The 22,672-nt window shown below is 39.9% G+C and overlaps 1 protein-coding gene across 13 annotated transcripts in view; it reads right to left on the bottom strand.

Moving 5' to 3' along the window:
• The window catches only part of camta1b (calmodulin binding transcription activator 1b), a 324,903-nt gene that overhangs the window by 19,074 nt on the left and 283,157 nt on the right, over window positions 1-22,672 (bottom strand). For 11 of the 13 annotated variants that reach the window (XM_048172651.1, XM_048172653.1, XM_048172641.1 and 8 more), the window contains 3 exons: window positions 6,318-6,471; window positions 3,291-3,431; window positions 1-2,091 (listed from right to left, as the gene is read on the bottom strand). The exon at window positions 1-2,091 is cut by the window's left edge and continues 191 nt beyond it. In XM_048172651.1, coding sequence (XP_048028608.1) covers window positions 1-2,091; window positions 3,291-3,431; window positions 6,318-6,471 — 2,386 coding nt within the window. The remainder of the gene's footprint in view (window positions 2,092-3,290; window positions 3,432-6,317; window positions 6,472-22,672) is intronic. The other 2 variants (XM_048172648.1, XM_048172654.1) reach the window with 1 other exon arrangement.

The raw sequence follows: 22,672 nt of genomic DNA, 5'->3' as shown, positions 1-22,672 counted from the left end.
AGAGGTCCGAAGAATTGTACCCTCTCGCCCCATGAGCTCCTTCGTCTGCACCTTGTTGCGCAGCTGTTCCAGAAGAGACCTGCCCCTCTGTTCCTGAATGGGTCATCAGCTGATGACCGTAGAGAGCGCTGCCGCCCGGCACTACTGCCGTACCACTTCCGCCCTCCACCGAAATGAAGTCATTGATGAGATCTGAGAACTGATTCCCGAAGGAAACATCAAAATGGTCCAGGTTGATCTCCATGGATCCTCCTCCATTGGTTCCACTGCTGCCCAGGCTCTGGTGGGACCCTACGGTGCTGAAAAGCCCCTGCACCAAACCGGCTCCTTGCAGGAGTGGCTGGAGCTGTTGATGGGGGCTGTTGTTGGTTCCATTTCCCTCGGTGTCATTGCACAGAGTTCCACTTTCTGGTCTTGCGCTCGCTCCTCCAGATCCCTGCCCGACTCCACCACCTTCTGTTGGCTGCTGAAGGTAGTGCTCTGGGCCCCCTACACCCTCGGTTTCTCCTCCTCCACCAGGCTGCAAGTGGTCCCCTGGTTTCATCAAACAATCGGAGTCCTTCTCTTGGACGCCGCCTCCTCCTTGTTCTGCTCCTGCTGGCTGTTCCAAACCACCCACTTCTTCATGCTCCTGGCCTGGGGTTGGAAAGCGGTTCTGGTACTGCAGAAGCTGGAGCGACCCAGCCTGTCCATTCTGTTCATTTGGAGAGCCGCCGTTGCAGTTAGAGGCAGTGTGCTGGCTAGGGTGGGTATGGTGATGGAGATGTCCATTGGTTCCTGTCGTGTCTGTCTTGACGACAGACAGACCCATGTAGGCATTGGAGTCGTGGGAGTTCTGGGTCGAACCAGAGTTGTTCTGGTGGGTCTGGGACTGTGGAGAACCTTGCAGAAAGAAGCTGGGGGAGTGACCCTGGTGGGCCAAGTGAGAGCTGGAAATAGCTTGTCCATAGCCTGCTGCTGACATAACACTGGACGGATAGTCTTGCTTGGCATCAATGGCGCTGAAATCCATCTGCTCGAGTGTGGTGCTGGGACTGAGTCCACCTCCAGATGGCAGCAGTGAACCAGTGGGCGTCAGAGCCAGAGAGTTTTGGCCAGAACCGCTGCTTGAGGAACCAGAGATACCGACGGCATCGCTCACCACTTCTCCAACCTGATAGCCACCCTCTTTAGCCAGCTGCTGTTCAAATGACGTGTCCTCCGTCTTGATGTTCTTCACCAGAGAGGGGTTAAAGCCGTAACCGTTGTCGCTGAGTGGTGGAGAACACCTCAGCCCTCCGTTGCTGCAGCTGCTCCCGTTGCTCTCCTCGGTTTTCAGCCCATTTCCTCCATAGGTCTGACCTTGCTTGGGGTTGTTGAGGAAGCAGTCGGGGTCAAAGTTCATGTTGGTCTCGGGCAGCTTGATATTCCCAGCTTCCAGGTTACTAGACAGCACCAGTTCTTCAGACACGCTGGCTGAAGACAGCATAGCAAGTCCGTCTGTGGACCCTGCATCCGCCAAACCCACTCCCACCGCTCCAGCAAAGGCAAACTTGTGACTGTCGGCTGTCACTGCTAATACTAGACTGCTAGAGGCCGTGTCAGCACCCAAGAGGTGAGCGTTGGGGTCTACAGTAGGAGACATGCTATAGACAGGGTCTCCAGAGACCTCTGACATGAATACAGTGGCGGACTGAGACAGGCTGTTCATTACGGAGGCTACGTGGCCCATTCCTGTCACTACAGGACTGTCGGCCATATCGGGATCAGAGTTAAGCCCACTGCTAATGGAGACAGGTGAGCTCTGGGTGGTATCTGGCACTTCCACCTGGTTGGTTGAGGACACCTCCATGCTGTTCTGGTGGAGCAGCGCTGGCTTGTGCACCTTTCCGTTCCTTTTCTCTCTGCCGCCTGTTCCACCAGCACCATCGCCCCCCGCCCTGCCATTTTTACTCCCGCCGTGGCTGTGCTCCGTCTTTCCCTCGGACACATCGTTGTTCTGAACCTCGGAGTGGGTGCTGCTGTAGGCGCCTCCGGTGCGAGGGTCCACTTTCGGGGAGATGATACGGTGTTTGGCACTGTTGCATTTGTGATGCAGGCTGCTCCCAGCACCTACAGAGAGAAGACACATTTTAAGTTATGCTATAATATTAATGTTACTATAAATACACTAAAAAACCATGCATTTTGATCTATTTTATTGGCTTATGATTCATGGAAAGAGCTGGACCTCTGTATACTGTACCACAGAAATGCTAAATGCTGATGTTTATTCTATGGAGTGTTGCTTAAAATACATAACAAAACCACATAAAAAATAGATATAAATAAATATTACATGGTTAAATCAGAAAAAATCATAATGTAAATAAATAAATAAACAAATAACATATACAAATATTAAATCGGAAATAATAATATTCAATTAAAATCTAATGTTAGAGAAGTGGTTGTATATCATTTTCTCTTTTAAACTATAACTGACAGGATTTGTGATATTTGGTGGAGAAAAAAAAAATCACTTGACAAATTTCATCTATCGATCAATATAATTTCAGAGAAAATGAATGCATTGATTTCATAATATTTGAATATTTTTGTTTAATGTAAATTACATTACTGTGCAATGTGTGTAATTTTTGGTGGAGAAAGTTTGTACTCAGTTTAATTTTACTTGACTCAATAGTGCCATCTACTGGCCATAATCTATACTGAACCTGAAATTATGATGGAAAGGGCTCTCAGTAATCTACAGCAATGTCCAAATTTAAATAATACATTGGCAGATTTCTATTTTGAAAGAAAATTATAAACTGTTAGATAAGTTGCTTAATGGCTGTCAATAAAACTCACATGACTCTTTATAGAAAGAGAAAAGTACAGAATATAGTAAAGAAGAGATGTTTCACATAGGCCCGGTTTTATAGACAGGGCTTCGCCTAAACCAGGATTAGGCCTCAGTTCAATTAGGGTATTTAAGTAGCTTTTTATAAATGTACACTAGAAAAAAACATTACTGGAGTACATCTTGAGACAAAAAAATGGCACTGGATTATTCCAAGATATGTCAGTTAAAACAGCTCAAAAATGCATTTTAGTCTAAGACTAGCTTAAGCCTTGTCTGTGAAACAGGGATAGTGTGCATATTGAGATATCTGACTTTTGGTTACAGAATTATAGGATTGTTGAGACATTTTACTAGGGTCTTTTTTTTTCAGGAAACAAATCTGAAAGGCAGCAGGCTCTTCGTTGAATCTCATTACTGCCTATTGAGATATTACAGAGATGTCATTTCACGCCCGTTCCCTTACCCAGGTTTCCCGTGCAGAGGCAGTTGTGAGTCCGGGGAGGTGGTTTGGTCTGGTGGCTGTCCAGAATTTGCTGCACGAGCTGCTCTGCTGAGAAGCCAGTGCTGCTATTCCCATTGCTGCAAGTCCACTTGATGCCATGAACTGCCAGGAGAGAGGAGACACAGACGTCAGCCAGACAGCCACACAGACCAGCACCTCGCCAGCACTTCCCTACTGAAACTGCAGGGGAGAGACAGCCTAACTTCCCCTACCACTGTCTACAGGGCTGTCACTGTCACTTATCATGGGCTGAATCCATCAAATGCTTATGGAATGCGATCTGCCTTTTCCTACAGAAATGTCCAGGCAACCAAAAATTGTGTTTGCAGTAATGCACTTGCAATGAAAGTCTATGTGGCGAAACATTCTGGAGGTAAGCATTTACATGATACCTTTTTTTTTTTTTTTTTGGCATTTTGGCCATTGTTTTACACAACAGCTGTGATTTGGGACCCTGAAAATGCAAACTTTTGAAAACATGTTTTTTAAAAATGGTAAAGCAAATGTTGTCTATAATGCGTCTATAATGCTTTACTTCCTTTTAACTTATGAGACAATTTTGAAGTGACAGCAGATAATCAGGTGCTATTTCAGATCACCCCAAACCAACATGGCCAGTCTGATAAAGCAAAACAGTGAAACACTGACATCTGCTGGACATTCTCAGCTACTACAGCTAAAACATTGACGATCAATGAATGGTTTATGTTACAAGCCTGAACCAGTCAAATACCTTTTTACTCTATCTGTGCTGTTTCATGTGCAGTATGTTTTAGTAATGAGGCCCCGGGTGCTGGTTTAATGAGATGAAAGCATCACAGAGCTATATGAGCAGAGTGACAGTTACTAAAGCCATCTTGTTTGCTTCTTCTAATGTTGATAGAAAACACAGCATGGAACCGTGCACTTCATCTACTGAGAGCATCATTTTTCATCTTTCAGTCCAGAAATAAACATCACAGTCATCTGACACAATCCAATTAGAGACACTCAGAGAAGAACTTCATGATTTTAGTCAATACAAATCAGTTTGTCTCAGAGACAGAGAGAGGGAGAGAGAGAACACAGTTGCTTACATATGCATGATATGTGTGTGTGTATGTGTATATATATATATATATATATATATATATATATATATATATATATATATATATATATATATGTATATATATATATATATATATATATATATATATATATATGTATAATATATATATATATATATATATATGTGTGTGTGTGTGTGTGTGTGTGTGTATGTACACTAAAAAATAACTACAGGCCTCTTTTCTTAAAATGACAAATATTACCCAGAATGCATCACTGTTACAGTGGAAAATGGTATTTGACTGTGTAAATTTGTTTAGTATTTATACAGTCATTTTTTTAGAATGCTAACAATTAATCACGATTAATCACATCCAAAATAAAAATTTGTTTACGTAATATATGTGTGTGTACTGTGTATATTTATTATGTATATATAAATACACACACATATATGTATATTTTTAACAAATATATTATATTTATATATATATATATATATATATATATATATATATATATATATATATATATATATATATATAATATAAATTACACACGCAAACGTAAATATTTCTTAAATACATACATGTATATATATATATATATATATATATATACATAATATACACAGTACAGTACATATACAGTATATATGAATATAAATATATAAATATAAATATATATAAAAATTGTGTTTACATATAAATAGGTGTACTATGTATATTATGTATATATATATATATATATATATATATATATATATATATATATATATATATATATATAATGCATTGTGACATTATTTTAATGACAATTAAGCACATTTCACACTTAAATTCTCATTCTGTTATCTGTTATTAAAACAAACAAACAAATAAGTTTATAATATTGGTATTATTTATATTGTAGTACTGAATTTGATTTATGGGTGACTTAAAATATATTTCAAAAAAATAATTAAGAATTGAATTAAAATCATTGAGAATAATCAGAATTACATGGAAACTCAAACATCCAGTCACATTACAGTAAAGAGAAAGCCGGGTAAATAAAATAAGCTTAATTTTCTTTTTGCAATATATAAATTATATTGACATTCTTCTGCTAACATTTTAGGATACTTGAATCACCTGAATCACACATATCTAACCAAAATGCCCTTTTTATGCCCCAGTACATATATAGGCCACATCAAGGCCACATTTTATCTGAACAGCTGGCATCATTCAAAATACATGACTGGTAAGAGCAGTCAGTCGGCCACCTCAGATCTTTGAGTTCCCAGCTAAAATTCCCTGTGATTTCCACCTGTCACCAGTAGGTGGCAGTGCCGCACCGTCATTGAGCTCCACTCTCCGAAGGTCATTCAAAGAGATGATGATGATGTGAGAAGCGTTCTCCTGCCCTTTCAGCGCTGCACTACCACATCATGAAGTTAATGACTCATTGATGTGTGTTCAGATTTAAAAGTCACTCTAACATTACAGTGAAATAACTGCTGTGAATTTACAGAGAGTGTGGCAATGTGTGAACACAAACGCCGTCTTAAACTCAACTGGTTTTGTGAAGTTAAAAGCACAAGAACACAGAGGATGGGTGTCGAAATGATTTGGATCTTTTCCTGACATGCATCTGTAATACAGATGCACCCCTCTGAGAACTAAAACGCATTTGGACACTTTAAAATGTCGGAATGCCAAACAAAATATGAAAGCAAATGCCACTTGTTTTGATATTTTGTTATCTAATGGAATGACATTCAGATATTGCAAGTGTGACTTAAGTGCTCAAATACCACAGTAGAAACAGATGAATCTTCTCTGATATAACCTTGAATATATAGCTATTAAATAAATACATTTTTTTCCCCCTCTACTAGACATATTATACTATATTCATACTAATAACAGTCTAGAAATGTAGTTTAACACTCACACATGGGTTTGAGCTGCCCGATGAGCTCTTCCTTGGTCCATTTGGCCCACTCTTTCTTATCCGTGTTGATGGAGCACAGTATGGGCCCACACGGTTTCCCACAATCCTCTATGGCGGGCACGTTCAGGTAGTGGACCAGCACAATGTCAGGGTTCTAAAGAGAGAAAAAGAAAGAGCTGATGAGATGAAAGACTGCATTTAATGAGGGAAGAAAGAAGTGAAGACAAAAGCGAGTTGAAACTGACACAAAAGGAGAACAGCAACAGAACCAAGTTTCTGCTCAAAAGAAAGTCTGAACATTTTTTTCATTGGGTCTATGGAGAAGATTTAGGAAACATGTCTTGAATAAAACATGGTAAACCACGGTAACCAAATGTATTTTGAAATGGTACTCTCACATATACACAGATACACATACTGGAGATTTTTCCTCCCAAACCCAGATTTGTTAACTTTAAACTATAAAAAAAAATCATCATAAAATGCATTATCTATGCATATCTAATGCAATGCATATCTAAACATAGAGTGAACATTTATGTTTCATGGCATGAAACAAGATACTTGCAGTGCGTCTGAAATTGAATACTTCCCTATTATAAAGTATGTAAAAAACAGTACACCAAAAGAGTAGCATGTCCAAATTCATAGTATTCGAAAAACAGTAGATGAAAAGTCCCCGGATGACCTACTACTTCTACCAAGGCTGCATCCGAAATTGAATACTTCTCTACTATGTGACAGAAGTATGCCTGAATTCACAGTACTCATAAAAGAGAACGCAAAAAGTACCCAGACGACCTACTACTTCTGGCGAGATTCTGAAGTGTGCATATGATGACTTTACTATCCTATGAGGCCACAGGAGAGGATTTATGAATGGCAATAAAGTGATGCAACTGATGGTAGTAGGTCACGCGATCATGACAACGTGGCAAACTGTAGTACGTCCGCTGTCATGACAAATCGGTGGCCATGGCAATCAAGCCATAATTTTGTGAAATTACATAAAAACGTAAAGGTGCGCTCACACCTTGTCATAATTACCACAATTACAAGATTCCAACTTGTAAAAAGAGTTCACGTCCTTGAGCTCCTGCTTGTGCCACCTGACTGCTGCAGATTAATTTGGCCGTTGATAGTGTTGCCACAGAAACGCATAATTCCCAGTCCGAGGATGTGAACAGTTGTTATCTCAAAATGATTGTAATTACAACATGGTGTGAACGCAGCATAAAAATATAGTATTTAATTGTCCATATTTACAAAATGTATAATCTGAGCCAATCATAAAATGCCAGCTATGAAATTATGGAATGAATGGAATTATTACAAAAATCAGTGATGATCTGAGAAGTAATGGAAATGACATTTGTTGGTTCTGAACAAACTACGGAAGAGGATTAGGGCTAAGCAATAATAAAAAAATAAATCCACCTCAAGATTAAAGTTGTTAAATTTCAAGAAAAAACCTGTTAAATTTCGAGAAAAAAGTCGAAATAAAATGTTGAGAATAAACTCGTTAAATTACGAGAAAACACTCGTTAAATTTTGAGAAAAATGTCGAGATAAAATGTTGAGAATAAAGTCATTAAATTACGAGAAAAAAGTCATTAAATTTCGAGAAAAAAAGTCGAGATAAAATGTTGAGAATAAAGTCATTAAATTTCGAGAAAAAAAGTCGAGATAAAATGTTGAGAATAAAGTCATTAAATTATGAGAAAAAAGTCATTAAATTTCGAGAAAAAAAGTCGAGATAAAATGTTGAGAATAAAGTCATTAAATTATGAGAAAAAAGTCATTAAATTTCGAGAAAAAAAGTCGAGATAAAATGTTGAGAATAAAGTCATTAAATTATGAGAAAAAAGTCATTAAATTTCGAGAAAAAAAGTCGAGATAAAATGTTGAGAATAAAGTCATTAAATTACGAGAAAAAAGTCGTTAAATTACGAGAACAAATTCGTTAAATTATGAGAAAAATGACGTTAAATTTCGAGAAAAAAGTGGAGATAAAATGTTGAGAATAAAGTCATTAAATTACGAGAAAAAAGTCGTTAAATTACGAGAACAAATTCGTTAAATTATGAGAAAAATGTCGTTAAATTTCGAGAAAAAAGTTGAGATAAAATGTTGAGAATAAAGTCATTAAATTATGAGAAAAAACTCATTAAATTTCGAGAAAAAAGTGGAGATAAAATGTTGAGAATAAACTCATTAAATTATGAGAATAAAGTCATTAAATTAGGAGAAAAAAGTCGTTAAATTATGAGAACAAATTTGTAATTTAATGAATTTGTTCTCGTAATTTAACGACTTTTTTCTCATAATTTAATGAGTTTATTCTCAACATTTTATCTCCACTTTTTTCTCGAAATTTAACGACATTTTTCTCATAATTTAACAAATTTGTTCTCGTAATTTAACGAGTTTTTTCTCGTAATTTAATGAGTTTATTCTCAACATTTTATCTCGACTTTTTTCTCGAAATTTAACGAGTTTTTTCTCGTAATTTAATGAGTTTATTCTCAACATTTTATCTCGACTTTTTTCTCGAAATTTAACGACATTTTTCTCATAATTTAACGAATTTGTTCTCGTAATTTAACAACTTTTTTCTCGTAATTTAATGACTTTATTCTCAACATTTTATCTCAACATTTTTCTCGTAATTTAACGAGTTTTTTCTTGAAATTTAACAACTTTAATCTCGAGATGGTTTTATTTTTTTATTATTGCTTGGCCCTAATTGTCACGATCACTAGTGTGAGTGCCCTATCAGCCACTAGAGGGCACTCCATCCTGGACTCTTGTTTTCACCCCTTGGACTTCATTACCCATAACGCACTGCCGGACTCATTATCTCATGATCACTTCATTACACACAGCTGTCTTGTATTATGTTATCAGTGTCTGTCTATTTATACCCTGTTGGGTTCTGTTCTAGTCATGGAGTTTTCAGTTCACATTCCTGGTTTTCGTGTGTGTTTCTTGTTCCCTGTTTTTGCTCGTTTTGTGTGGACTGCTTTTCTGGATTTTGACCCTTGCCTGTTTTTGGACTCTCGATTGTGGATTACCCATTAAAACTTACCTGCATTTGGATCTGTCTCTTGTCTCCGTGTTTGCAACCGTGACAGAAAACTCCATCACCTAAGGATCCAGCAGGATGGGAATCTTTATCACTCCTCCAACCACTGTGGAGGAACGGATGGCTCGCCTGGAGAACCTAACCACCCTGAGGCAACAGGGCAGAGAGGTGGGTGGTTTGGCACAATTGTTTTGGACCCTGGCAGTAGGGCTGGGATATAGTGATATCGCTCTGAAGGAAATTTTTAATAGATGCCTGGATGACCCTCTGCCTCATTGGGAGTTGGAGGGTCTTCAGATCCTGGATTTCTGGAGCTTCATTAAATATCTTGGATTTAGAAGCCAGTGGGCTATACCTGGTCACCCTGTACCCTACCGTAGAGACTTTCCAGTTGCCACAGAGGAGATGGGCACTGAACCTCTGCTTCACCCCGGTAAAAGGAGGAGGAGGAGGAGAAGGAAGAAGGCTTCCTTCATCCTTCAAGGTTTGGAGTCCACTCCAGAGCCCGCTCCAGTCCTTGAGCCTGCTCCAGCACGTGACTCCGCTCCAGAGGCCACAAGGGAGGTGGGCACTGAGTCTCTGCTTCCCACATCTAAAAGGAGGAAGAGGAGGAGGAAGGCTTCCATTCACCAAGACCCGGAGGCCTCTCCAGAGCTCGCTCCAGCCAGTGAATCCACTCCAGAGTCCGCTCCAGCCAGTGAGTCCGCTCCAGCCAGTGAGTCCGCTCCAGCCAGTGAGTCCACTCCAGCCAGTGAGTCCACTCCAGCCAGTGAGTCCGCTCCAGTCAGTGAGTCCACTCCAGTCAGTGAATCCACTCCAGAGTCCGCTCCAGCCAGTGAGTCCGCTCCAGCCAGTGAGTCCGCTCCAGCCAGTGAGTCCGCTCCAGCCAGTGAGTCCGCTCCAGCCAGTGAGTCCACTCCAGCCAGTGAGTCCACTCCAGAGCCCGCTCCAGCCAGTGAGTCCACTCCAGAGTCCGCTCCAGCCAGTGAGTCCACTCCAGTCAGTGACTCCACTCCAGAGCCTGCTCCAGCCAGTGAGTCCGCTCCAGCCAGTGAGTCCGCTCCAGCCAGTGAGTCCGCTCCAGCCAGTGAGTCCGCTCCAGCCAGTGAGTCCACTCCAGAGCCCGCTCCAGCCAGTGAGTCCACTCCAGAGCCCGCTCCAGCCAGTGAGTCCACTCCAGCATTGCACGCTTCTTCGGTCAGTCCTGCCATGGCCCAGAAGGCTGTTTTTACCTTCTACTCCTTGATTGTCCTACGTGCCTGGAGGATGTATTCAGGGACTGTCGACTATAGTCCAGTCTGCCAGCCCGAGCCCTCTGCCGTCCCAGAGCAGTCACAGCCTGAGCATGCTGCCGTCCCAGAGCAGACCCAGCCTGAGTATGCTGCCGTCCCAGAGCAGTCACAGCCTGAGCCCGCTGCAATCCCAGAGCAGTCCCAGCCTGAGCCCGCTGCCGTCCCAGAGCAGACCCAGCCTGAGTATGCTGCCGTCCCAGAGCAGTCACAGCCTGAGCCCACTGCAATCCCAGAGCAGTCCCAGCCTGAGCCCGCTGCCGTCCCAGAGCAGTCCCAGCCTGAGCCCGCTGCCGTCCCAGAGCAGTCCCAGCCTGAGCCCGCTGCCGTCCCAGAGCAGTCCCAGCCTGAGCCCGCTGCCGTCCCAGAGCAGTCCCAGCCTGAGCCCGCTGCCGTCCCAGAGCAGTCCCAGCCTGAGCCCGCTGCCGTCCCAGAGCAGTCCCAGCCTGAGCCCGCTGCCGTCCCAGAGCAGTCCCAGCCTGAGCCCGCTGCCGTCCCAGAGCAGCCCCAGCCTGAGCCCGCTGCCGACCCAGAGCAGCCCCAGCCTGAGCCCGCTGCCGACCCAGAGCAGCCCCAGCCTGAGCCCGCTGCCGTCCCAGAGCAGCCCCAGCCTGAGCCCGCTGCCGTCCCAGAGCAGTCACAGCCTGAGCCCGCTGCCGTCCCAGAGCAGTCACAGCCTGAGCACGCTGCCGTCCCAGAGCAGTCACAGCCTGAGCACGCTGCCGTCCCAGAGCAGCCCCAGCCTGAGCCCGCTGCCATCACCGAGCTGTCCGCTCTCCCTGATATGGCCGTGAAGCACCCTTGGCCAGCCCTGCTGCCGCCGCCATCCAAGCCTTCTGCCCTGCTGCCACTGCCCAGGCCATTTGAACCATCGAAATCTGCCTGGTCAGTTCCCCCAGCGCCACCCTGGCAGTCGGCCAGGACCCCAGGCCTGCTGGCACCTGCCTGGTCAGTCCCCCAGCGCCACCCTGGCTGTCGGCCAGGACCCCAGGCCTGTTGACACCCGACTGGTCAGTTCCTCCAGCACCACCTTGGCAACTAGCCAGAACCCTGACCCCACTTGAGTCTCCATGGACTGTTCCCCCGGCTCCCCCCTGGCCTTCTGTGGGAGACTCTGGACCTGGCCCGCCATCCCTCCCCCTGAGCCTCCTCCTGTCCACCTCCCTCCTGAGTTTTTTTGTTTTTGTTTTTTGTTTTTTGTCTGAAGGAGCGTCTGGTAGCCGCTCCTTTGAGGGGGGGTAATGTCACGATCACTAGTGTGAGTGCCCTATCAGCCACTAGAGGGCACTCCATCCTGGACTCTTGTTTTCACCCCTTGGACTTCATTACCCATAACGCACTGCCGGACTCATTATCTCATGATCACTTCATTACACACAGCTGTCTTGTATTATGTTATCAGTGTCTGTCTATTTATACCCTGTTGGGTTCTGTTCTAGTCATGGAGTTTTCAGTTCACATTCCTGGTTTTCGTGTGTGTTTCTTGTTCCCTGTTTTTGCTCGTTTTGTGTGGACTGCTTTTCTGGATTTTGACCCTTGCCTGTTTTTGGACTCTCGATTGTGGATTACCCATTAAAACTTACCTGCATTTGGATCTGTCTCTTGTCTCCGTGTTTGCAACCGTGACACTAATCCTCTTCCGTAACAAACACTTTCATGGCAATTTGTAACTATTTTATGTTTTGGCGAATTCGTAGTATGTTAGTATGAATTCGTACAATCTGCTTACGCCCAACTGGCGGTTAGGTTTAGGGGTGGACCTTTTCTCTAAAAATCATATGTTTCCTTATGAATCATAGCTTACGATTCAAAATTGCGGCCACATAAAACCCTTATGAAAATTAACCATGGTTTCATTATAAATAAAACCAAAAAACCATGGTTAATAAAGTTAAACCATGGTAAACACAGATTAACCACACTGTAAAAAATTATTTTCATGATTTGTTATCACAACATTTTTTCTTTTTGTCAAATCAACTTGAATAATTAATGTGGCTCAGATAACATATCTTGAGTTTCTGTGGATTAAACCAATCGCCTTCATTGTATTAAAGGGTTAGTTCACCCAAAAATGAAAATTCTGTCATTAATTACTCACTTTCATGTCGTTCTACACCTGTAAGACCTTCGTTCATCTTCGAAAGACAAATTAAGATATTTTTGATAAAATCAGATAGCTCAGTGAGGCCTCCATTGACAGCAAGATAATTAACACTTTCAGATGCCCAGAAAGCTACCAAAGACATATTTAAAACAGTTCATGTGACTACAGTGGTTTAACCTTAATGTTATGAAGCGACGAGAATACTTTTTGTGCACCAAAAAAAAAAAAAAAAAAAAAAAAAAGCAACTTTATTCAACAATATCTAGTAATGGCTGATTTCAAAACACTGCTTCATGAAACTTCGAAGCTTTACGAATCTTTTGTTTCGAATCAGCGGTTCAGAGCATGAATCAAACTGCCAAAGTCACATGATTCGAAGCTTCATGAAGCAGTGTTTTGTAATCACCCATCACTATTGTTATCATTATTTAGTTTTTTTGGCTCACAAAAAGTATTCTCGTCACTCGTAACATTAAGGTTGAACCATTTTAGTCACATGAACTGTTTTAAATATGTCTTTAGTAGCTTTCTGGGCATCTGAAAGTGTTATCTTGCTGTCAATGGAGGCCTCACTGAGCCATCAGATTTTATCAAAAATATCTTAATTTGTGTTCTGAAGATGAACGAAGGTCTTACGGGTGTAGAAAGACATGAAGGTGAGTAATTTTTGGGTGAACTAACCCTTTAACTCAAATTTTTAATTTCAATGAACTCAGAATTTTAAGGCAACAAGGTAACTTTTTAAGTTAAACCAACAATTCTTTTTTACAGTGCATGGTTTTGCAATACTAACCACAGTTTAATCATGTAAAACTGTGGTTGTACAAATGGTAATCAATCTGCCAAAAAACATGGTTATTACACTTTATTATATGAAAAAAAACATGGTTAATTTTCATAAGGGAATAGTTATGTTTTCTCGAGAGATCAGGTTGGAATTCATCTGTGATGCATGACATGTATGCAAATTGACAGATACTGGGTGCAGACAAATTAAATTAGTTATCAAATAAAAACTTTTGTATGAAAGTGTGCTTAACAGAAGTCCACAGGGCAAAAAGTGCATATAGTTAAAGAAACACCCATATGCAGCATCCATAGAGGAAGTGAAATTAACCCATTCAATTACAACTCCATCTAAACACACACACCCCAGAGAATCTCAGCCACGGTGGAGGAGCAAACTCGCTAAACGTCGGGTCTGTGAGATGTTTTGCGTTCATTGGCATGGAGGTGGGAGTCGTTAATTGGCAAGCACGCGTGAAAACACAACAGTCTCCCATTCTTCGCCCGAACTCCCCGGAGCAGATGCCCCCAATTAACTTCTAAGTATTTACCAACATCAAAACACCGCAATTCATGCCGGCTCAGAATTACGGCCATAAATTATCCTAATTGACAGCGTAAGAGTAATAGGTGTTGTTTAAAGCTCAGCTGCTATAAGCACGAGTCGTGGGTGTGAAGGGGATACGCGGAGCTTTAGGGGCAGAAATTCAGCGGCTTTGAATGACTAATCAAACTGTAGCGCATAGATACACTCAAAGGACACAGCTGATACATGTAGCTAAACGAACAACAGAAACAGCCAGGAGTGTTGTACATGTTGTGTTAGAAAGTGAGAGAGTTGGAGAAACTGAGTCAGTTACCAACTTATAATTTTTCTCCCAAAAATGATCTAGTTTATAATTGGGGTTGAGTAAAAGCACATCTACATGAAGGGAAAGGATGGTGCGGGTTCTCAGACAGAGAGAAATGTGGCAGCGGCAGCAGCAGCAGCTTGAGCCATTTTTGAAGCTTTGTCAATGTTAAACTGTCAATAAATTTCCCCTGCTGCCACTTACTTACCTTCTCTATCAATCTACCTCCACGCTCTCCCTCCCTAAACTCTACAGCGGCTCGAGTCACACCATCTGAGCTAATCGATGAGATACAGGCCAGAACTTGACTTTAAAATCAGTTCCTTTTGTCTTCGCATCACCTTTGGCTTTTAAATAGAGCCAATCATTCGGCGTTCTTGACCGAAAGAGTTAGTACGTCTCTCTCAGTCTCCGTGAAAGATGGAATCAACTTTCTCAGCGTCTGTCCGGCGGCCCCATTAGCATTTTAATATTGCAGCGTTAGCGACCAGATGGGAGACGGAAAAGAGCTAACACATTCAGGGATGCATATTTCAAGGTGTTTGCACAATACCTTTGGTAGATTTAAGGGAAAAAAAGACTGGCTGATTTCATCACAGTCTCAAACAAGAGAGAAATTGGATTGCATTATTTGTTTGCCTTTTGAAGGCACGATTATACTTTTTTGTGCTAAAACTTCTACGCCAGCATATTCGCCACCCCGCACTGTTTTTATGAGCAAGAACATTCTGGAAAGGGGATGTAGTTGCTTAAAGGTGTCAAACATAATATGTGCAACAGAAGGGTCTTGCATAGTTTCAGTCACAGACCACCTGATGCAAAAATGCCAATTTGATTGTCTGGTTTTATACAATGTCAGGGAGTCACATGAGCTCTTTTTGTTTGATCTGTACTTAATATTAGACCTGAAATATACTTTTTTCACATTTTCTGCACTGATGTATTATGAATAGTGCTGTCAATCAATTAAAAAAAAAAAACTAATCACAATTAATCATAATTAATCGCACCTAACATTAATGTTTTAACAAATTTTTATATTGGAATAATCTCACATTTGATCACAACAAAAAGACAGTACATTTTAAATATTTGATCTAACAGCTAGGAAATATCCAGAATCAAAGCAGTTCTCAAACACTTCACAGTCTTTACTGCATAATTTAGATTAAAATATATACTATTTTGTATTAAAGCTACAAAAGTTATTCAGTTAATAGCAGTGAGTGATTTTCTTTGTCTTTTGTTCTTTGATTAACATTAATGTCAGACTGTAGCAGGTTTATTAGGCTGCTGTCACTTTAAGACCTGCCGCACATGACACGGATCTGCATCCTATTTTCTCACAACTCTTTATGTTCATTTAAGACTTTATTTGATTCATTTAAGACTGTTCTTAAGATGATACTCGACAAAATGGGCATTTTGGCATCATTTTGTATGATTTGTCAGTTCAAGCGTGAAAGAGAACTCAATGTGGCCGGCACACTGTTTGAAGCAGCTTTCTGTGCGGATGGGAAAAAACGGATGCTGCGTTAATTGCGTTAACCATTTTTAAATATGTAAACTGAAAAAATTTATAGCATGCATTAATGAATTAATTTTGACAGCACTAATTATGAATGTATTTAAACATTGTAAAATATATAAATACAAAAATTGTTAATTTAATCAAATTGGAAGTGTTGGGCAAGCTACTCTGAAAAAGATACAAGTAAGTAGTTAAGTTACATTAAAGCTACCCTTCTGAAAATGTAGTTAGCTACACTACAAGTTACTATCAAAAAGTATCTAGATACATTGAAACTAATTTGTAATTTGTAACGTTGAATAATTTTTAATGAAGAATATTATAAGTAAAACATTTGGGGTTTAAAACAACTTAAAGGGTTAGTTCACCCGAAAATGAAAATAATGTCATTTATTACTCACCCTCATGCCGTTCCACACCCGTAAGACCTTCGTTAATCTTCAGAACACAAATTTAGATATTTTAGTTGAAATCCAATGGCTCCGTGAGGCCTCCATAGGGAGCAATGACACTTCCTCTCTCAAGATCCATAAAGGTACTAAAAACATATTTAAACCGGTTCATGTGAGTACAGCGGTTCAATATTAATATTATAAAGCGACGAGAATATTTTTGGTGCGCCGAAAAAACAAAATAATGACTTATTTAGTGATGGCCGATTTCAAAACACTGCTTCAGGAAGCATCGGAGCACAAATGAATCAGTCTATCGAATCATGATTCAGATCGTGTGTCCAACTGCCAACGGCTGAAATCACGTGACTTCGGCACTCCGAACAGTAGATTCGATACACTGATTCATTATGCTCCAAAGCTTTCTGAAGCAGAGTTTTGAAATCGGCCATCACTAAATAAGTCGTTATTTTGTTTTTTTTGGCACTCCAAAAATATTCTCGTCGCTTTATAATATTAATATTGAACCACTGTACTCACATGAACCGATTTAAATATGTTTTTAGTACCTTTATGGATCTTGAGAGAGGAAATGACCATTGCTCCCTATGAAGACCTCACTGAGCCATCGGATTTCAACTAAAACATCTTAATTTGTGTTCCGAAGATTAACGAAGGTCTTACGGGTGTGGAACGGCATGAGGGTGAGTAATAAATGACAGAATTTAATTGAAATGTCATGCCAAATATTGGCTCATTTTGGATTTCATGAGAGCTACACATTCCAAAAAAGTTGGGACAGGTAGCAATAAGAGGCTGGAAAAGTTAAATGTACATATAAGGAACAGCTGGAGGACCAATTTGCAACTTATTAGGTCAATTGGCAACATGATTGGGTATAAAAAGAGCCTCTCAGAGTGGCAGTGTCTCTCAGAAGTCAAGATGGGCAGAGGATCACCAATTCCCCCAATGCTGTGGCGAAAAATACCATGTCATAAAGAGGAAGATGCGACAAAGAAGACCTAAGACAGTTGAGCAACTAGAAGCCTGTATTAGACAAGAATGGGACAACATTCCTATTCCTAAACTTGAGCAACTTGTCTCCTCAGTCCCCAGACGTTTGCAGACTGTTATAAAAAGAAGAGGGGATGCCACGAAATTTAAAATCAACTTATTTTTCCCTTAAAATTATACATTTTCTCAGTTTAAACATTTGATATGTCATCTATGTTGTATTCTGAATAAAATATTGAAATTTGAAACTTCCACATCATTGCATTCTGTTTTTATTCACAATTTGTACAGTGTCCCAACTTTTTTGGAATTGGGTTTGTACAAAATTATAAAGCTTTTTGCAAGACAACAAGAAGATTTTTTTTGACCATCTTGCTTGAAGGATGTTAAGATGTTTACTGGAAAACAAGAAAAAAAATTGATTAGAAAAATGATTTTTTTTTTTTTTTTTTTGCAGTGCACACATTTTCCAGTAGTTTCTCCTCTTCTATCTCTTCAACCTTCACAGAAACTGTTGCTCTCTTTCTTGAGCTGTCACTATGTTGCACATTTATCTGTTATTGTTGTAATGTTGATTTCAGTTTCACCTGCACCTAAAAGTCACATAAAAAGCAAACTGAGTGGGTTGTCTCACGTCAGTCAAACCTCTTCTTGTATTAGGCGGTTCTAAGTGCATGTCATCTAGATGTGTACTTTTTTTGATGTTTGAGATGGTTTTACTCTGTCAAAAGATCACATTTCTCCTAAATGACGTGCTGACTCACCCCAAAAGTTTCCTTGTTTTTAGAACTGTATTTTGTTAATGATTCTCACTCCATTTCTCTCCGGTTCACTTCCCAATGGTGCAATATTGCTGTTGCTTATGGCAGTTTCAACACATGGCTGTAACCTGGCAACAAGCCTTGATAGATACACACACTCTCACACACATGCACACAAATACACATGTTTGCATGATGTGTGGCCAGTGTAGCTCAACCATAAACTGCTTCCCATCTCATCAAAGTTAATGAAGGTAATAAATTAAGTGTATAAATACTCTCTCTCTCTCTCTCTCTCTCTCCTTCCACACAGGTGGATCTTGCATTACAGGCACGTCTGTCAGTTTGTAAATGTCTGGAGTCGTCTCACACCTGCTGTACTTCAGCTGTGTGTCTCATCCAAACTGCTGCACAGCAAACACACATTCAAAAACACAAGCAAATGCAATATGAATAAGAAATAGTACCAAATAAGAGCTCTGTGTGAGGAAAATACTGAAATTTAAGCTTTTATGCACTGAAAATCTGATACTTTTATGGCGCTCGACAGCTGGTTCTGTCCCACTTTCACTATATGGAAAAAATGACGACAGACTATTAAAGTTGGCATGAGATGGAAGTCGCGATATTATTTTCTTCCCTGTTGCACTGTATATACGAATGAAAAGGCTTTTCGAATGTAGGGCGGGACTTGATTTTGCCCATCAGGAATTGATTGGATGGTTGTGGTTTGCTATTGGTCGACAGGTTGCCCCGCCCTCATCAGAGAAGAAAAGAAATGAGGGAGGGGAAGTTATTTTGATTGAAGATTATGAGGGCACATGAATTAAAAAAAAAAAAAATAATGATGTGCACAGATAAATAATTTATAATAAATACTGCAATATGTCATAAAAAACAAGAATTGTCAATTTAGATTTCATGGTGACTTTAATGTTGAGATTAACTTTTCCTGTGCCACTTTTGATTTAAATGTGAATCAGACAGGTCCAGATACAGCGTCTGCACAGTGTTTGATATTCTGCAGGCATGTCGCTGTGCTCATGCATGACTTCTATCGATCATACAGTCTGTGTGTGATTGGAATATTGCCTAAACTGAAAGAGTGTGTGTGTGTGAGTCATAGCTGTATGCATTGCATATTGTGTCAGTGTAAATGCACGGAGTGTGTGTTGTACTCTGGGCTGTGTTTAATAGCTGCCCTGGACGCAGTGAACATGATGATGAATGTTCCAGTGTGTCCATCATTAAGCTGCTCTCTGCCCAGGGCACACACACACACACACACACACACACACACACACACACACACACACACACACACACACACACACACTACTCATTTCAAGGGCAATTTCCCCTCACTTGTGAAGGGTTTTACGTGTGGACACAGAAGTGTGTATTGTAACCCATTAGGTTTTTCTGCATTTAAAGTGTGAAAGCGGCCCGTCTTCACTGACCTGCCCAGAGGCTCCTGACATTGATATCTGCACTTCATAGTGTCTCAAATCACTTCATCTACAAGCTGTTTGCTGTGGCTTTCTTTAGGTGTTTAGGTTGTCCAAAGTGTTACTATAAACTATGACATTAAAACACATTAAAACATGAATGCACAAGTTTACAGAGAGATTTTGAGAGAATAAAGAGCCTAAAGTGCTGTATTAACCCTTTGTTGGATGAAGTTGGATTGAAAATGGACAAACCCAGCAGTTGGGTTAAAATGGGCAGTTTTATTTAACTCAACTATTGTTTAAAAATGACTATATGGCTGGCTTAAAATGAACCAAAATAGGTTGGAAATTAAAAACCAGACACATAATTACTAGAGGCAACAATAAAAATCAAAAGGTGAACATTTATTAATAAGCAATTTAGAGAGATATTGAGAGAATACAGAGCCTGAATTGCTGTATTAACCCTTTGTTGCATAAATCATTAAAACACAGAAAAACTAAGAAAAAAGTCATTTTGTTTCTTTCTACTTCAATGCAGTAATATAATTATTCCAATATTTTTATTATTACTATTATTTTAAAAATGATGCATTTTGACCAGTGGCAATTATTAATTATATTCATTAATTAAAAATACAAAGACATATAAAGAGGATAGAATAGAATTATTGGTAAGGGTCAAAGGTCATCACTCATAGTAGTTTAGTTGTATTATATCCTGAATGGTTAAAATGGCTTTTTAAAGATGACTGTAGTGGACACCAGCATCAGAGGGTTAATCATTTTTTGTCACTTTTATTTATACGCACAGACCCACATGAATACAAATGAACACACATGCGGCGTTACTGACAGGCATCTGCCACGGGGAATAGAGACGTCTCTTAAGCAAATGGAGATGTGCAAGAGAGTTGAGAAGATCTACTGTGGCATAGCAGGAAATTAATTGAGGACATCAATACAGCATTAATCATTAAAACACGGATGCAGAAAAAGCAGACAAGATGCTTATTCAAGAATGTGAGAGAGACAAAAAGAAAGACAGAGACAGAAAAATGTGATTTGTGTTTGGGAAAAAGATAATTATTTAAATTATGTAAGTATATATGTAAAGGAAGGAGGATGGCTTTCATGACTGTATTCAGTAAAATAAAAATATGTTAAATATATTTATTTATTTTTCCTCTAAAGTTTCTAAGAGTCTCGTAAAAGAGCTGAGCAGGCGTGTCTGTGTTTGATGCAGGGATGCAAACAGGTAAGGGGGGAAAAAGGTGAGAACATTGAGTGGGACGGGGGCATGCTCCGAACAAAGTATTTTAAAGATATTTGCTTTACATGCTCATTTGTAGTTACTTTAAGGGATTTTTTAAATTATTAGTACCTTTTATGTCCAAAACTGTAATTTTTCACAAAAGAAAAAAAATTGTTGCAATATTTCACCAAAATCAATCATGTTATAAAAAGATGAAGTGCTATGGCTATTTAAGACAATATTGGCTGATTAGACGGTAATACTGAGCTTAACTGCCATCTCTCTCTTCATCGTTCCCACATCTCAGAGCCCCCACCCCACCCCATAAAAACACTTATTCATTGGATCTATGCAAATCCCATAAGTGACCTATTTTGATCTCAAAAAAATCAAAACAAAACAAAAAAACACACATCTACACACATCTATCTTTGCACGCAAGCTGTGAAATAATGAAAAGGCTTAAAAGCGAGCATCAATCCTTGCGTGATTTGAGTGCGTGTGGCCAAAGTGTCCATTTATAACTGTCTCTGAAACACACTGAGGTTCAGAGGAGAGAGGAAGACTGTTTATATCTTTTAAGAAAGCGATTTTATCACATTCTTAACAAGTATCATCATACAAATATCAAAAAACTTTAGATACAGATAAATCCACCTGATAAACAAAAGTGTGCACAATATTAAAGCTTGCTTTCAAAGAATATATATATATATATGATTATAAGTGTTTTTTGTCTTTTGGCACTTCAAATCTACTGCTTTTATTAGAAGACACATATGTTTACATATTGAAATGTACATATTGTTTATCATTATATGACCTCTGTTTGACCTTCGGTTTTACTCTACTCATTTCTTATCATTTGTGTTTGTGTTCCACTAGATTAAAACAGTGCAAATGAAGGAGAAGAAACAGAGGGATGAGGAGAAGCCGTTCTGCAGTCTCGCTGCACACGGACACCGGGGGAATGCTTGAGAAACAAAATGCTTACCGGCCTAAAAGAGAGGCTTGGTTGTGTGACAGCGCTTTAATTGCTTCATTACTGTAATTAATTTGCTCTCTTTTCAATTAGCAGCTGGGCCTTTGTGATGTTTTTCAGCTGTTATTTTCTTCTGTTTTCTTTCATTTGCTCTCTCTTTCTCTTTCTCTCTCTGGTCTCGTGGGAAAGACCAGAAGTTGCACTCCTCCAAAGTGAAAGTCCAGAGAACCTTCTAGAGCAGTGACTGTAATGTACCGCTCATCCTCCAACATGCCTCATGCCTCCCTTTCACTTTCAGTTTTATGGAGTTTTATTGCCATAACCAGAAATGAATGTGCTGCACATAAAGCTTCACCGTTTTTCACAGAATTTCAGTGCCTACCAAATCATACAATTCCACACATCACTCAACCCTTACATGTTTATTTACTGGTGAACGTGACTTCATCACGTTCCTACATCAACATCTTTGTTGATCCTGGAAGAAGATATATATAATATACTTGAGGGACAAGTTTACAGTTTATGTTAAGTTTAAGCTTACAACCAGGGTTTGGTGCTTCTACATCAGTGTTATTCACCTATCATTTCCCTCGGATTTCAGGGATAAGCTATGGATTAAGTTAAGGAATGTTGTTCCAGGATCAACAAAATACGTTGATCCAGGAACATGTCTTACTTGGCAAAATCATGGCAACCTTATTTATTAGTTTTTTCCTTATTATGATCAAATTTTTAAAAGGGCTCTGAATAAATGAAGTTCAATAAATGGGTAAAATACATTTTTATTTGCTAATTTGATAATGCTTTCAGATACCAACAAGACTCTAGTTCTACCATATTTACTGTAT

Source organism: Megalobrama amblycephala, linkage group LG21 (assembly GCF_018812025.1).
Source record: "Megalobrama amblycephala isolate DHTTF-2021 linkage group LG21, ASM1881202v1, whole genome shotgun sequence".
Lineage (NCBI taxonomy): Eukaryota > Metazoa > Chordata > Actinopteri > Cypriniformes > Xenocyprididae > Megalobrama > Megalobrama amblycephala.
This window is presented reverse-complemented; position numbering and strand designations above follow the sequence as displayed.